The 14,187-nt window shown below is 48.4% G+C and overlaps 1 protein-coding gene across 2 annotated transcripts in view; it reads right to left on the reverse strand.

The window, feature by feature from the left end:
* The window catches only part of LOC127023554 (store-operated calcium entry regulator STIMATE-like), a 40,866-nt gene extending 26,967 nt beyond the window's left edge, over positions 1-13,899 (reverse strand). For both annotated transcript variants that reach the window (XR_007767459.1, XM_050907701.1), the window contains exon 1: positions 13,791-13,899. Coding sequence is in view for 1 of the 2 variants with exons in the window: in XM_050907701.1 (XP_050763658.1) it covers positions 13,791-13,899 (109 nt within the window). In the remaining variant the exon portion in view is untranslated. The remainder of the gene's footprint in view (positions 1-13,790) is intronic.
* Between the last annotated feature and the right edge of the window lie 288 nt (positions 13,900-14,187).

A 14,187-nucleotide genomic window follows, 5' to 3' on the forward strand; every position in this document is an offset into this window, starting at 1 on the left:
CCTCTGGTCCATTTTAGATCACTAACACTGCCGATAAAGCCAGCACAATTTTAAACACAACTTGGTATCCAGCTCTCTTTCCAGATTTACGCTCCACCCACTGGTTAGTCTTTCAGTTAATGAAACTGTGGAGAAGCTAACAGCTTCTGTCCAAGTAAAAACTGCCCTTTTAGAGCCAGGAACTGATCTAATCCAGGCACACCACAGTAGCTGGTCCCACGGGCATCCCAGAAGATACCCACAGGGAATCTGAATGGCTCAGGTTATGACTTGAAACAAGGCTTTTTCCTCCCCTGCTCGGTGGGGAAATACACAGCTTTGACAGCACAACTCATACAGGCTCCAGGTACCAGAAGGCAAACCCACCTCCAAAAGCAGAGTCAGCGGCAGGCTCAGTAAAGACTGGGAAGAAGCACCAAACTATTACCTGGATACAGCTGATTTCCAAATAAAGGGCTCTCTGCTGTTCTGCATCTAGATGGTAACTAACTGAGCTGTTCAGTCCAGCTGTACCTGAGCACTCAGCCTGCCAGCTGGAGCCCTACCATCTGCCCCAAGGGACAGCCTGGGCTCCTTCCCCTGGGAAATGCCTTCCTGGTCCAGCCTGGAAGGATGCAGGAACTTCCCTGCCAGGAGCCTCAACATTTCAGAAGTACAACTTTGTATTTCTTTTACTGGTGTCGTGGTTTAACCCCAGTCAGCAACTCAGCACCACGCAGCCGCTTCCCCCTTCCCCCTCCCAGTGGGGTGAGGAGGAGGAAAGAGGGGGGAAAAAAAAAGTAAAACTCATGGGTTGAGATAAGAACAGTTTAATAACTAAAGTAAAATACAATACTAATAATAGTAATAATGAAATATAATAATAATAATAGTAATGAAAAGGAATATAACAAAAAAGGAGGGGGAGGAAGGGAAAACAAACAAACAAAAAAACCACCAGTGATGCACAATGCAATTGCTCACCACCCGCTGACCGATGCTCAGTTAGTTCCCGAGCCACGATCCGCGCCGCCCGGCCAACTCCCCCCTGTTTATATACTGGGCATGACGTTCTATGGTATGGAATATCCCTTTGGCTAGTTTGGGTCAGCTGTCCTGGCTGTGCTCCCTCCCAGCTCCTTGCACACCTGCTTGCTGGCAGAGCATGGGAAACTGAAAAGTCCTTAGCTTAAGATAAGCGCTACTTAGCAACAACTAAAACATCAGCGTGTTATCAACATTATTCTCACACTAAAACCAAAACACAGCACTGTACCAGCTACTAAAAAGAAAGTTAACTCTGTCCCAGCCAAAACCAGGACAACTGGCAAGGTGACAGGGCGATATATGAAGACGATCCCCCTAACCTCAGGACTTCGGTCAGGCACACGCAGGGTTTTCAGAGCCCACTCTCAAATCCACAGAAAACCCGCACTCCAACGACCTGATCTGCTATTGCCATTAACAAGTAACGAAGCAGCAGTCACGTCAAGTTACACCAGGCATTGCTGCAGCAGTTTGTGTCCTATCCCTGTCCAGAAAAAAACCCGCCCGGTTTCTCTTACCCAGCTGAATCCCACCACAAGATATCCCTGCAGCAATGACTTCCATCAGCGCAAACAAGGTCTATCATCACTGATGCCCTTCAAAGGGCCATGTGCCTTTCACCCACCCACAAGCAAGAGACCCATGGACCAACCAAGCTGTTTGAGTGGCCAGAAGTATTTAAACCGAACCTAATAAGCTTGCCTAGCTCATGGGGCAAAGAGCATGATGCTGCAGAGAAGCTGTTGGAGGAGTCTGCAGGCCACCAGGCCAGCCAGCTGACCACTAGCCTGACCGTGAGAGCACCAGGGATGATTTTCATTATTGTCTTAATGAGAAGTGACATGTTATGTATCCACAGCCACTCAGGCTAGAAATACAGTAATTCAGCGTGATAAGATGACAAGTAAGAGGTAAGAAGTTAATGGTGTGGTGCCTTGTTGAACACAGCTTGTCATGCCTCATTAGATTTAAGAGAGTTATTCGAGACTGTGTAATTATCAGAGACAGTAAAACTGTTGTATTAAAGATAAAAGCTAGTATTATAGAGAAATAATTAACTGCTTAATAGGGCATTTACTGTGCAGAGCTGCAGCAGGCTGTCTCCAAATTAAACCAGAACTCCAGCCAAGACTACCAGAGCTTAAACAGGCAGAGTTGTTTGGTAGCTGTGACCCAGAGGTTAGGGATGATGCTAAATCCACATAAAAGTAGCACCAGGTCTTTGAAAACTCAAGGAGCTGATGAAGTCCTCTCTGAAGCAGCATTGCTTCTTTTGTGTTTTGGGAGCACAGTAGGGCTCTGGGGCAACAGGCTGAGCAGCAACTGCAAAGCATCCCTCTCCTCTTCCAAGCCCTGCAGAGAGCCAAGCCGTGGCATGCACAGCCACAGGCTCAGCTGGCTGGGGTTGGAGAAAGGCTGAAGTCTCCTTTGCTCTTCTCAAAATGTGTCTCCGCTCACTGGGGTCAACTCAGTTTTCCACCGGCTGTAGGCATGTGTTTGCTACCATGGCTCAGACAGATCTGTCCACCCTTAAGATTTATTTTAAGAAAAGTTGTGCATGCTTATGCATGCATCAAACAAACAAGAAATGTGACATTTAAGTGCTAGCACCTACAACCAATTAAAAATTTTGTTTAGTGCACACAGAGCTGCACAAGATGTGAGAGAACCCCCATCTAACTGGATTAAAAATGAAACTAGCGTGTACTGGGTCTACACCAGAAGACAACAGGAATTTGTCTTCCCAATAGTGCTACCAGCCACAGCACTGATTATTCTAACTCTGTTTCCCTTCTCAGCTTTGTCCATTTGTAAAGCGAGCTGGCTTTTGCAAGGAAGCAATGCTACTGCACGTCTCTATAGCTAAGTGATCTTCCCAAACTGGCAGACACCTGCAAGCCTAGTTAGGGCAGCAGTCTGGACCACACCACAGGCCAGGAAAGCACAGGTCCCCCAGCTTTCTAGCATGCATTTGCTCCTCACGGACCCACATGCTCGTCACTGCTTTTTAAGTCTTCGCAAGCATGCTATACACACAGAGTAAGGACTCCTGATCTCACTTCGTGTCTCTTCACATCATCACCAAACAGGAAACTAGTCCTAGTAACATATGAAGTAAAAGTCACATGAACCTTTAGATTCCCCCCGCCCCAAATCTTTCTAAGGGGAAGAAAACACCAGTGGAAGTACAGCCAAGCTTTCAGACAAATCTTTGAAGTCTAAAAGCAGCAATGCAGGTTGGGAACAATTGCTCCACAGTTAACTCAAGTGGGGAAGCTTGAGAAATCAGCCTCAACTCACATTTCCACCGGTAGCGTAAAGTCTGGATGTTTGCAGCATGTTTAAGGGGAGTCCTAGCTAGTGTTGATGGCCTACTGAGTTGCCCCTTTTATCACAGAGCAGAGCTATTTGTGTTCTGAAGAGCAGCAAATTTGGGAGTTGTGTCAAGTCAACTACCTCTCTGACAGCACAAAGCCACCCAGTGGTGCGTGCTGCTGCTGCTGCAGAGATGCCACAGGTTGACAGGTGATGTTGGGTGAAATAAAGCTGAACACCCCATGTTCATGGCTGAGGGTCCTTGTAACAGAGCAGGGTGCTACAGCAAGCTCCATGAAAAAACAAGCTGCTAAATGGAGGAAGATGGAGACTGCTTGTCCAGGTTCTTCCTGCAGGACCCAACCTTGCACTGAACCTATTTCCATCTGATCATGAATTATTCCATTTAAATTTCAATTAACAGTAAAGTAGGTGGATGTCAGCAGTAAAATAGTTCACACTATAGAAATGCGTTTCCTTCAGAAAGGCTTCAAAGACAGTCCTCAAGAACAACAAAAGGAAGCCTCGTGAAGTCCCAACCTGAAGCATAGAGGCTGCTCCAAGGCACACAGCTGTGCTGCAGCGTGAAGTGCTGTGTGACCACTTGGACTTGCCACGTGGTCCAAAGCATCCCAGGAAAAGGCTGGGCAGGTGGGAAGGCAACGCTCCTACAAGAGTCAGGAGAAGGGGACCCAGGTCCATCCCATTAAACAGGAGCAAAGCACCCCTGAGATGACAGCCTGCCTTCTTGAGTTGCTGTCCTCAGAAAAGTTACCACTCTCCCCCTACCTGGCTCCAGTAACTGCAGACAAAAAGCCATGAACTTAAACCAAGAGAGAAGGAAGATGAGTGACAATTTGAGAGACATACCCTGCCCACGGCTGAGAAAGGGCAGGGCAGGAAACAAAATACTCCCAGGCCCTTCCTCTTCAGTCAAGGACAATAAAGATCATACACGCTTGAAATCCCCTCAGGAGCACCAGGCTGGGTGGAAGTTGGACACCTCAATAAGAATCTGTGAAATGTAACAAAAAAAAATGTTTGGGAGGAGAGTCTTTCGTTATAGATGTGTAAATAGTCAGAAAACTAGAAGATAAAAGCTCAATGACAGCTATCCTTGCTTTTTTTTTTCCAGAGTAATAAGAGGTAGACATTTGTTATGGTGTTTTCTTGATGCAGTGGAAAAGGGACAGCTTTGCCTCCCCTAGATACATACAGTTCCCTGAAGTTACCCAAGTCTGCAGCAATGCCGTCCCACAGTCTACTTTTGTTTTTAAACAAATTCTCTGATTATTATAATCAATTAAGACAAGGACAGCAGCAACCACCCAATTCCCTCATCCTGTTCCTCACCCCGTTCATGGTGGAGCAGTCCTGCGTGTAAGGTTCTCCCTGCATCCCCCATTGACCTCGCACTGCATTCAGACAGCTCCGCGGCAGACGTGTGCATCAGCACAGCTGCCTTTTACCCCTCTTGGAAAGAAAACCCCTAATTTCGGCAGAATTAGCTGCAGTAGCAACTAGTTGCCGATCACCAAAACAGACTACTAATTCAGGTTTCTACAAAAATAAAAGGGGGAAACTTATTTCCCTAGGAGAAGCTTAGGTATGCTTGGCTGAGAGTCAGACCATCTCCTTGATAAATCTTACTGCAATCAACCAAAGGATTCAAAAGTTGAGGTTTGGAAGGGAGATGTTGACTCAGACAAAGCTTTTAGGACTTGATTTACAGGAGATGCAAGCCTGACCCCACTGAGCTCAGCAACAGGCCCCAGCGGACAAATACTGAAAATGAACCTGATATTAGAAGTACTCGGAGAAAGCACTGCAGTGTTAATACGCTTAAATTGTGAATGGTCCACCAAAAATAAAGGCTGCAATGCCCAGAACTGGTTACACGGTCACCTGCTTTTAAGAGAGGGGCTAGCTAAATTGCCTACTGTAAAGCCCATCTCTGGGGCAACATCGCACTAGCAAGAGGGTCAGGGCTTTATCTCTGGCCTTTGCAGAAGAGGACTCAGAGCTACTGTACCAGGGAGGAAACAGAAGCTCTTCCCCTGCCCAACCTCCATGTTATTTATAGGCAGTATACTCTCCAATAACACATTTCAACCTATTTTGAAGGACACGCCCTTTCCCAGGCTTTTTCCAAGCCCCAGGCAGGAAAGAAGCCAACATACAGGATACAGAGGCCAAAACCCTGGGGTCTGCACTATTCTTAGCCTGAGCATGCAGCTACTCAGACAGCTCAACCCGAGACACAATGGGAGGAAGCAGCAGCCACCGTTTGCAGAGAGCAGCCAACATGCCGCTTGCGAGGTAAGTGTGAGCCTGGGCTGGAAAGGCTCAAAACATACGCCCTCCATCAGTTCAGGGAGCAGCAAAAGTCCCATCAGAGGTTTCAGGAGACAGAGTGCTACTGATTTACATCCTCTAGTCTGCATTAAATGCATTTAGTCACTCCCTCCCAAATACCCTTGTACCAATCCTTCAAGAATGTAAACACCTGTAGCAAAACAGGCAGAGGGGATACTTTACGGAAGGAATAGGAATGGAGGATATGTTCTAGGTTATCTCTGGGTCTGCAAGACATGAGGCAGCAGGGAAGTATATAGATTGAACTAGCTCCTACTGAAGATCAGAGAGTCATAGAATGGTTTGGGTTGGAAGGGACCTTAAAGAACATCTAGTTCCAACCCTCTTGCCATGGGCAGGGACATCTTCCACTAGAAGAGGTTGCTCAAAGCCCCATCCAACCTGGCCTTGAACACTTCCAGGGATGGGGCATCCACAGCCTCTCTGGGCAACCTGTGCCAGTGCCTCACCACCCTCACAGTGAAGAATTTCTTCCTCATATCTGATCTGAATCTACCCTCTTTCAGTTTAAAGCCATCACCCCTTGTCCTATCACTACATGCCCTTGTAAGAAGTTCCTCTCCAGCTTTCTTGTAGGCCCCCTTTAGGTACTGGCAGGCTGCTATAAGCTCTCCCCGGAGCCTTCTCTTCTCCAGGCTGAACAACCCCAACTCTCTCAGCCTGTCCTCACAGGAGAGATGCTCCAGCCCTCTGATCATCTTCATGGCCCTCCTCTGGACTCACTCCAACAGGTCCATGTCCTTCTTATGTTGGGGGCCCCAGAGCTGAACGCAGTACTGCAGTGGGGGGTCTCACCAGAGCGGAGCAGAGGGAGAGAATCACCTCCCTCGACCTGCTGGCCACGTTTCTTTTGATGCAGCCCAAGATATGGTTGGCTTTCTGGGCTGCAAGTGCACATTGCCAGGTCACATTGAGCTTCTCGTCAACCAACATCCCCAAGTCCTTCTCCTCAGGGCTGCTCTCAATCCATTCTTTGCCCAGCCAGTATTTGTGCTTGAGATTACCCCAACCCATGTGCGTATCCAGCTACTGCTGAGCTACTCTACAGTATCCTTCAGATAAGAAGAGTTTATTCTGGGTTAGAGTGCTCTGACTTGCAAGAGGAGCATGCATGGACAGCAGGCACTCAGGAAGCTGCTGCTGGAGCAATGACCCTAGGCAAAGTCCTGCACAGTGCTGTGCACTGGGGCTCGCAGGCTGACGCAGGTGGAGCACAAGAAGAAGAAATAGTTCTGCTTTTTCCTAACCAAAGACTTGGACATCTTTCCTCCCTGAGATCTCACCTAACAGCTGCTCCTCTCCCCTTTCTTGTGTAGTTGCTGACATTGTTTAGCCCACCTATTCCTATTCCCCATACAAATCCAGAGTCATCCGCAGGTCTAGTGCAGGGGAAGCTCTGGAATCCACAGAGCAGCATCACCTCCCCGTCATCCACCCTGCAGAGACGCATCAAGAGCCTCAACTGGAACACTAATCCATCTGGGGACCCGAACTGCCCAAATGAAGGCCATGTAGTACTTTGGTATGGTTCTGAGTTTTAAGCTCTACCCTGTGTGTCTTATTTCTACGTGGACTTTTAGAGCTGTCATTATAGCCAAGTGGTCATAAACCATAGCTTTGAGATAACAAGCATTAGTCACGCTTTGCACATTGAGAACAGGGCATATTAATTGATGACACAGTAGGTCTTAGAGGAGACCTGGATTGGGGCTGGGCTCCAGCTCAAATGCAGAGTGTTTTATTTAACTCTGTCCTGGGGGAGGCAGTAGTGACTCTCTCCATAGAAAGGATCACTACGTTTCAAGTCAGTCCCTTGAAAAATGGGGTTTAGACAAGGAATGCTTTATCTTAAGACTGCAACATCTGAGATCATTAAGAGAACATCACCTGAAGAATGAAGTGATGCAACTGGGCTGGTAGGTATCATTAAAGTCTATCTGCCATACAGTTTTCTCACAAATGCTGTTAAAAAAACAGCTGGAAATTTAATAGACTCCTCCTTAAAGCTTTACTTCCTCCAACTCTTAATTACAGAAGACTAGTTGCCCTGTAAAATTTCTTGTACAGAGTTAAAAGTCACCTATAATATCAACTGTTCACCACATGTTGCAGAACCAATTCAGCAGGGTGCAAGATGCTTCGCAGCTCTTAGGTTACAGATAACTTTTCATGCAGTTCTAGTTTGCCAGCTCATTTCTCAGCTCACCCAACCCATTTGTTCCTTCAGAAACCAGGATCCTCACAGTCCTCACTTAGCGCGCAGCTTTCACTGCTCGGTTTAGCTGTTCAAAAGGTGACTTCCAAGAAGAGGTCAATGTAATCAACAGCTGAAATTCAAGAGCTTTGTAGAAAGCTGCGTGCAGCTTAATGAAGCACATCAAGCGCTGCGCAGGCCTTCCAGCTTACAAAGCGCAATGTACGTTTTCAAGCTCAGCCAGTTTTCAGATGTACTGAAGCAGAAGAAAAACGTCTTGCGAGTCCTGCCATATGCAGCTTTTTGCTTAACCCACAAACCTACATGTAAATTGGCTACTACAGTCTGCAAAGCCCCATGCTTTGTACCTCCAGAGACACAGTTAACCTTTGTGGTTTTGTCTTCCCTTAGAGGGAAAAGCATCTGCAGTGGTGAAGCTCTCATTTACATGTACGTGTATGTGAATAACCAAAATCAAACAGTGTCCTGGTTTCAGCTGGAATAAAGTTAATTTTCTTCCTAGTAGCTGGTACAGTGCTGTGTTTTGGATTTAGGATGAGAATAATGTTGATAACACACTGATGCTTTAATTGTTGCTAAGCAGTGTTTATCCTAAGTCAAGGACTGCTCAGCTTCTCACGCTGCCCTGCCAGCAGAGGCGGGGAGCCCACAAGGAGCTGGGAGGGGACACAGCCAGGACAGGTGACCCAGATGAGCCAAAGGGGTATTCCATACCATATGATGTCATGCCCAGTATATAAACTGGAGAAGTAGGCCAGGGGACACCACGACTCAGTGGTTGGCTGGGCATTGGTCAGCGGGTGGTGAGCAACTGTATTGTGCATCACTTGTTTTGTATATTCTATTATTATTATTTTTCCTTCCTTTTCTGTCCTATTAAACTGTCTTTATCTCAACCCATGAGTTCTACTTCTTTTTTTTTTAATTCTCTCCCCCATCCCACTGGGGGGGGGGGGGGGGGGGGGGGGGGGCGCGTGGGGAGTGAGCAAGCGGCTGCGTGGTGCTTAGCTGCTGGCTGGGGTTAAACCACAACACACAGTTATGCATTCATATTAGAGGAAGCAAAGTCAGCAGAGCCTGTCTTGGACACGGTAAGCCTGTAGTGCTCTCGTGTCCTCGGCAAATTTATTTCAAAACAGAATGGAAGTCTGATAGATCAAGTGATCTATCTTTTATTACTTCTCTTTCCTGACACGCACTCACACTTCCACACACCCCTATGAGAGATTTTCAGGGTAAAAGCCAAAACACCACATAGAAAGCACTCAGGATTATTTTGAATTACAGAAACAGTGCTGCAATTCAACGTATGTATAGCAACAAGACTGAACTTAGGACTGGGCCAGGATCACAGAATGTTTTGGGTTGGAAGGGACCTTTAAAGGCCATCTAGTCCAACCCCCCTGCCATGAGCAGGGACATCTTCAACTAGATCAGGTTGCTCAGAGCTCCATCCAACTTGATCTTGAATGTTTCCAGGGATGGGGCATCTACCACCTCTCTGGGCAACCTGTGCCAGTGTTTCACCACCCTCATTGTAAAAAAGTTCTTCCTTATATCTAGTCTGAATCTACCCTCCTTTAGTTTAAAACCATTAGCCCTTGGCCTACCGAAGTCACAAAAGGTTGCTTAAGTTTGATTTATCTGATGGAGACGAGTACCGCAGCTTCCACCAATCCCTCTCAAAGTTCAGGCACTTCCATACACTAGGATGCTGTTCCTCATTTTCACTAACCAATTGCCCACCATCCTGGAGAAAAACGCACTGGAAGGTCAGCTGGTAAGTCCACAGGGACCAGGAAAACCGCAGCAATGGGTTGGTACTTCTATTCTTTACCAGGAATTTTCCACCACAGTCAAGAGCCACCACTTCTTTTACAGTCAGTCTGGCAAACTCCTACTCTGTGGTCCTGCCTCAGGACAAGCTACTTGGACCAGAGCATAAAACATCACCCTGCTTGCTAACAGAGCACCTCCATCACCGAGCCCTGCCTGGGGGGTCAGCACCAGGGTCCCTACCACCAACAGCTCTGCCTTCTTAGACTAAACTCAAGGCAAGATGTGCTGGAAGAATGCATCCAGCAGTGATGTGCAAGGGGAGACAAAGGGACACTTGCTGTCACATTAGGCAGGATCAAGACATTTTCAAAAGTCAAGCTGAAAGCCAGGTTTCGCTGTGTGCAGAGGGCTATGGAGCTCAGGCCAGGCCAGCTCTCCTTGCCTGGCAGCAGGAGCTCTCTCCAAGAGCTCAGTCTATTTTCACACCTGCAGCACAAGTGCTACTAAACCTCATTCAGGAGCTCAGAGGGCTGCCAAGACAGTTTCAGGAAGAGAAATAAATATTCTTAGATGTCCGCCACACCGTTTGTGGTGGGGCAGAAAACAAGTACATTAGCTCCAAGGAAAGCTTTTTCCATTCACAATGGAGAAAAAGATCCTTTAACTCCCCAAATCTGTTTCACTTGCACTCCGGTTAATCCACAAGGGCGGCTATGGCTAAAATTTCTACACAAGATCTCCCCCCATATCAAAGGGTTTTGCTGTCCAGGTTGCAAACCCCTTCCTCAAAAAAAGTTTTAAACTTAAACAGCAGCAACTGCAGGGACTCAACCCCCAAGTCACACTCAGCATCTGCAGCTGCGGTAACTGCAACATGCTTTCTCCACTCAGCTGAGTGATGATCAAGGCAGAGCATTAAAAACTACTTCAGAGGGGATTACACAATTATCCACGCTCCTCCACATCATGACCTCTCTAAGGGCAAGTTCTTGCACAGGAAACTGGATTGCCACACACACAGCTGCTAGGCTTTACTGCCTCTTCTTCCAAGTGTTTGTGTCTTAGTTCTTGTAGCAAGTGTCCTTACAGCCAAAGTGCCTCCAAAGCCACCGCAGGCAGGTGGGAAGGAAAACAACTCATTTTCATTTGATTGCCAAACGGGGCAAAGTTGCAACCAGAGCAAGCCCTGGACCATACAGGAATTAGGCTTGACTACAACCTTAAAGACCTTCTTGCTGGAAAAGCAAGAGAGTGTCTGTAGGCTCAAAGGAACTGTCATCACTATTGCTCACAGTAGTTAGGCAGACTAATATAACCACACTAAACAGCTTTCCTCATTCCCTACCAAGGCTGGGCATCACTTACTTCTGGGTCCTGTTTTCACTGCATGAAGGACACATTTCATGTACCCCACAGCAATGGGGAACAACCATCCCACTCATCCCGTTACAGGGAAACGGGTATTCCCTCTGCTGCCCAGAGCCACTGGGCTCTAAATTGACCATATTGCTCTAAACTGACCTTTTTTGTAGCCTTTGCAACAGGCTGAACTGGCCTCAAGAAACCTAGCGAGCTGTTGCAATAAAAATTGAAACCTTAGGTGACAGCTCCATTTTGCCACTATATTCTCTTCCAGGACTGCATACGAGCTGTGCTTCCTCCAGCCCAGACACACACTGGACACAGAGCATCAATTCAGACAATCACGCAAGACTGAGTTCCTCCTCCGCTGGGTTCTCCTGCCAGGTTAGCAGAAGACAGTCTTTCCACAGCCCCAAGAGGCAGAAATTCAAGGACACAAACTCTTCTGGTAACAACATATAAATTTATCCTTCCTGCAATGGGCCATACTTGGGACCCGTACTGCGGACGTATACACTCTGTGAGCACATCCCACGCACACACACCTGCAAAGCTTTGCAGAACACCACATTCTTGTTAGTCCAAGTTTCCTCTAGATGTTTTCAAGTGCTCTGAACAGTATCTGCACAATTTGGATGTCTTATCTATTCAGATGCTCCTACAGCTAAGCTGAACTGGTACTTTGAAGTAGAAGGAACGCAAAAGGCATTGGCTTGGGTTCAGATAGGAATTGAATTTCCACCCATTGACCTGGAAGACCGAGCAAGCTGGCCTGCAACATCCCGTTAAAGCAGAAATCACAGACATACAAACGACAGCAATACACACCCAGGAATGTCACAGTACTGAAGGCAGAGTATTAAAGAAGGGCTGACGCTGACTCCAGTGACAGTAGCGTCCCAAGATGTAGATGAGGCACCCACCCAGCTGGGACTGCCCAACTTGATGCTGGGCTGGATGGAGTGAAGACACAAATCGAGGTTCCCAAGAACCTTTTTGACTCTGCACACACATCACCACCAGCTCAAGAGGTTCCCATACCTCCCAGCTGCTGGAACCTTTTCCTCCCCAGGAGGCCGCCAACTGACCTGGCCACATCAACAGCCCAAAAGCTGCTTCAAAGCAAGTTATTGCCTAACGTAAAGTCATTGGTAAGCCCACTACAACCGTCATGGGTTAGAAGTCTGCATACAAACAGCCCCAACAGCAGATCCGAGAAAGCCTCCGGCTGGGACTGTGGGAATGGGGCACAGATAGGAGACAGCTGGGGTGAATTAGGGACCACCAGCCCAGCCGCAGCCAGAGGAGGTGCTGCGGTTGAGATCCCAGGGCTGTAAACACATCTGCTTTCGGGTTCCCAGCCAGCAGTTTCCTTCACAGCTTTAGTCATCGAGCAGATTCACAACGAAACCGCATAGGATCAGCTTTCGGTTTCTCCTCATTAACCAAGAGGTTGTTAACGTTCGAGGAAACATTAGCCCTTGCAGCGGGGGGAGGACAACAGCTAGCCCAGGGTTGACAATTCGCTAGCAGGGGTTACGTGGCCTTCATCCACAGGAGTATTTTGATATGATAAACTCATGTCCTTGATTTTATGGGACACCCCATGGAGTTTACAGGACAATTAACCCATATGTGCACATCACTAAGGGGAACAGACACACAAAATTAATCTATTCAATATTTGGTGAAACACAAGCAGCGAAGTGTTGCAACTTGGCTACTCCAGCTGGAAAAAGCTATCAGTTACCGCAGGAAGAACTTGTTGCAGTTTTCCCTGGCAGCTTGGCGTTAACCGCACCGCTGGAGCCTTTAAAAGTGGTTTCCAGAAGGCAGAGAGGGGCAAGCGAGCCTCAAAATCTGTGGCTACTTAGCCAGAAAACTTGGAAGTTTTAGTGCACTGTCACCTCAGGCTTTTAAACAAGGAAAACAGATCAAGTTCTGGCACGTTATTCAACTTGTGTGAAACCACTTAATCCAAAAGAAGAGCAACTCCCATGTCGTTCAGAGTAAAATGCAGCTGCAGCACAAGACAACAGTAAATTTTCTCGGGTTTTTCAGTATTAGTGTTCCCCACCTTTTCTCGCCACTCAGCTGCTTTCTCTCACTGCCACCCCTTCACAGTACCGAGCAAAACGCATTCTCTCAGTAACCTCCTTCCCCAGCCTCTCAAGCCCTAACACTTTACAGTTTAGGCAAAGTTAAACAAAACAACATCACAATGCAATTAAGGGCACTGTGACTCTAATCAAGCAGCACTGTATCTGACACCCGCCCTATTTTTGTCAGCTTCTTCCTTGTCAATCATCGGGTGACACCATTAAGTTTTCACGCTTCACTAAAATTTTCTAAGTGGCTGAGTGATCGCTCATACAGGCGGAGCCAATTTTAACAGATCATAGCTGCAAGTCCGTGGTGCTTCGTTACCATCAGATGAAGGCTCAAAACAAGAGTTTTAAGAACAAGCATCTGGCGCCTGAACTGCCGGCTCAGTACAGCGGCAGCCACAAAATCCCGCACTTCCTTAAATCCTACAGGTAGCTAACGCAAAACTTGGTGCTCATTACAGATAAACGGGTACCCAAACCTCCCCCCCCTCCCCGAGCAGCGCTGGCCAAGAGCCCGACGAAGCTAAAGACGGTCCCCACCGGCCACCCCCGCGGGGACAGAGGGATGCCAGCCCACCCGAGCACCCCCCCCCCCCCCCGGTACTCACGCATGAGGGTGCTGAAGGCGCAGAGAGCCAGCAGCGCCTGCAGCAACACGCCGAAGCGCCCCAGCAGCGCGCCGCTGCCGCAGCCGTGCGCCGGGCGGGGGGCGGCCATGGCGGGCGCGGAGGGGTCGGGTCCGGTCCGGTGCGGAGCGGAGTGGAGCGGAGCGGGTCCGCCGCGCACAAAGGGCACCCCCCCCCGCCGCCCCCGCCCCTGCCCGGCCCCCGCCCGCGGCGGCGGCCACACCCGGGGGCGGGGGCGGAGGCGGGAGGGGCGGGGATGGGGATGGGGATGGGGATGGGGATGGGGATGGGGATGGGGATAGGGATAGGGGGTCCTGGCAGGGACTGGGGTGCTGGGTTGGGGAAGCCGTGGTGAGGTTTGGGGTGCTGGGTTGGGGGA

The sequence above is a fragment of the Gymnogyps californianus genome, chromosome 1, assembly GCF_018139145.2.
Source record: "Gymnogyps californianus isolate 813 chromosome 1, ASM1813914v2, whole genome shotgun sequence".
NCBI classification, from domain to species: domain Eukaryota; kingdom Metazoa; phylum Chordata; class Aves; order Accipitriformes; family Cathartidae; genus Gymnogyps; species Gymnogyps californianus.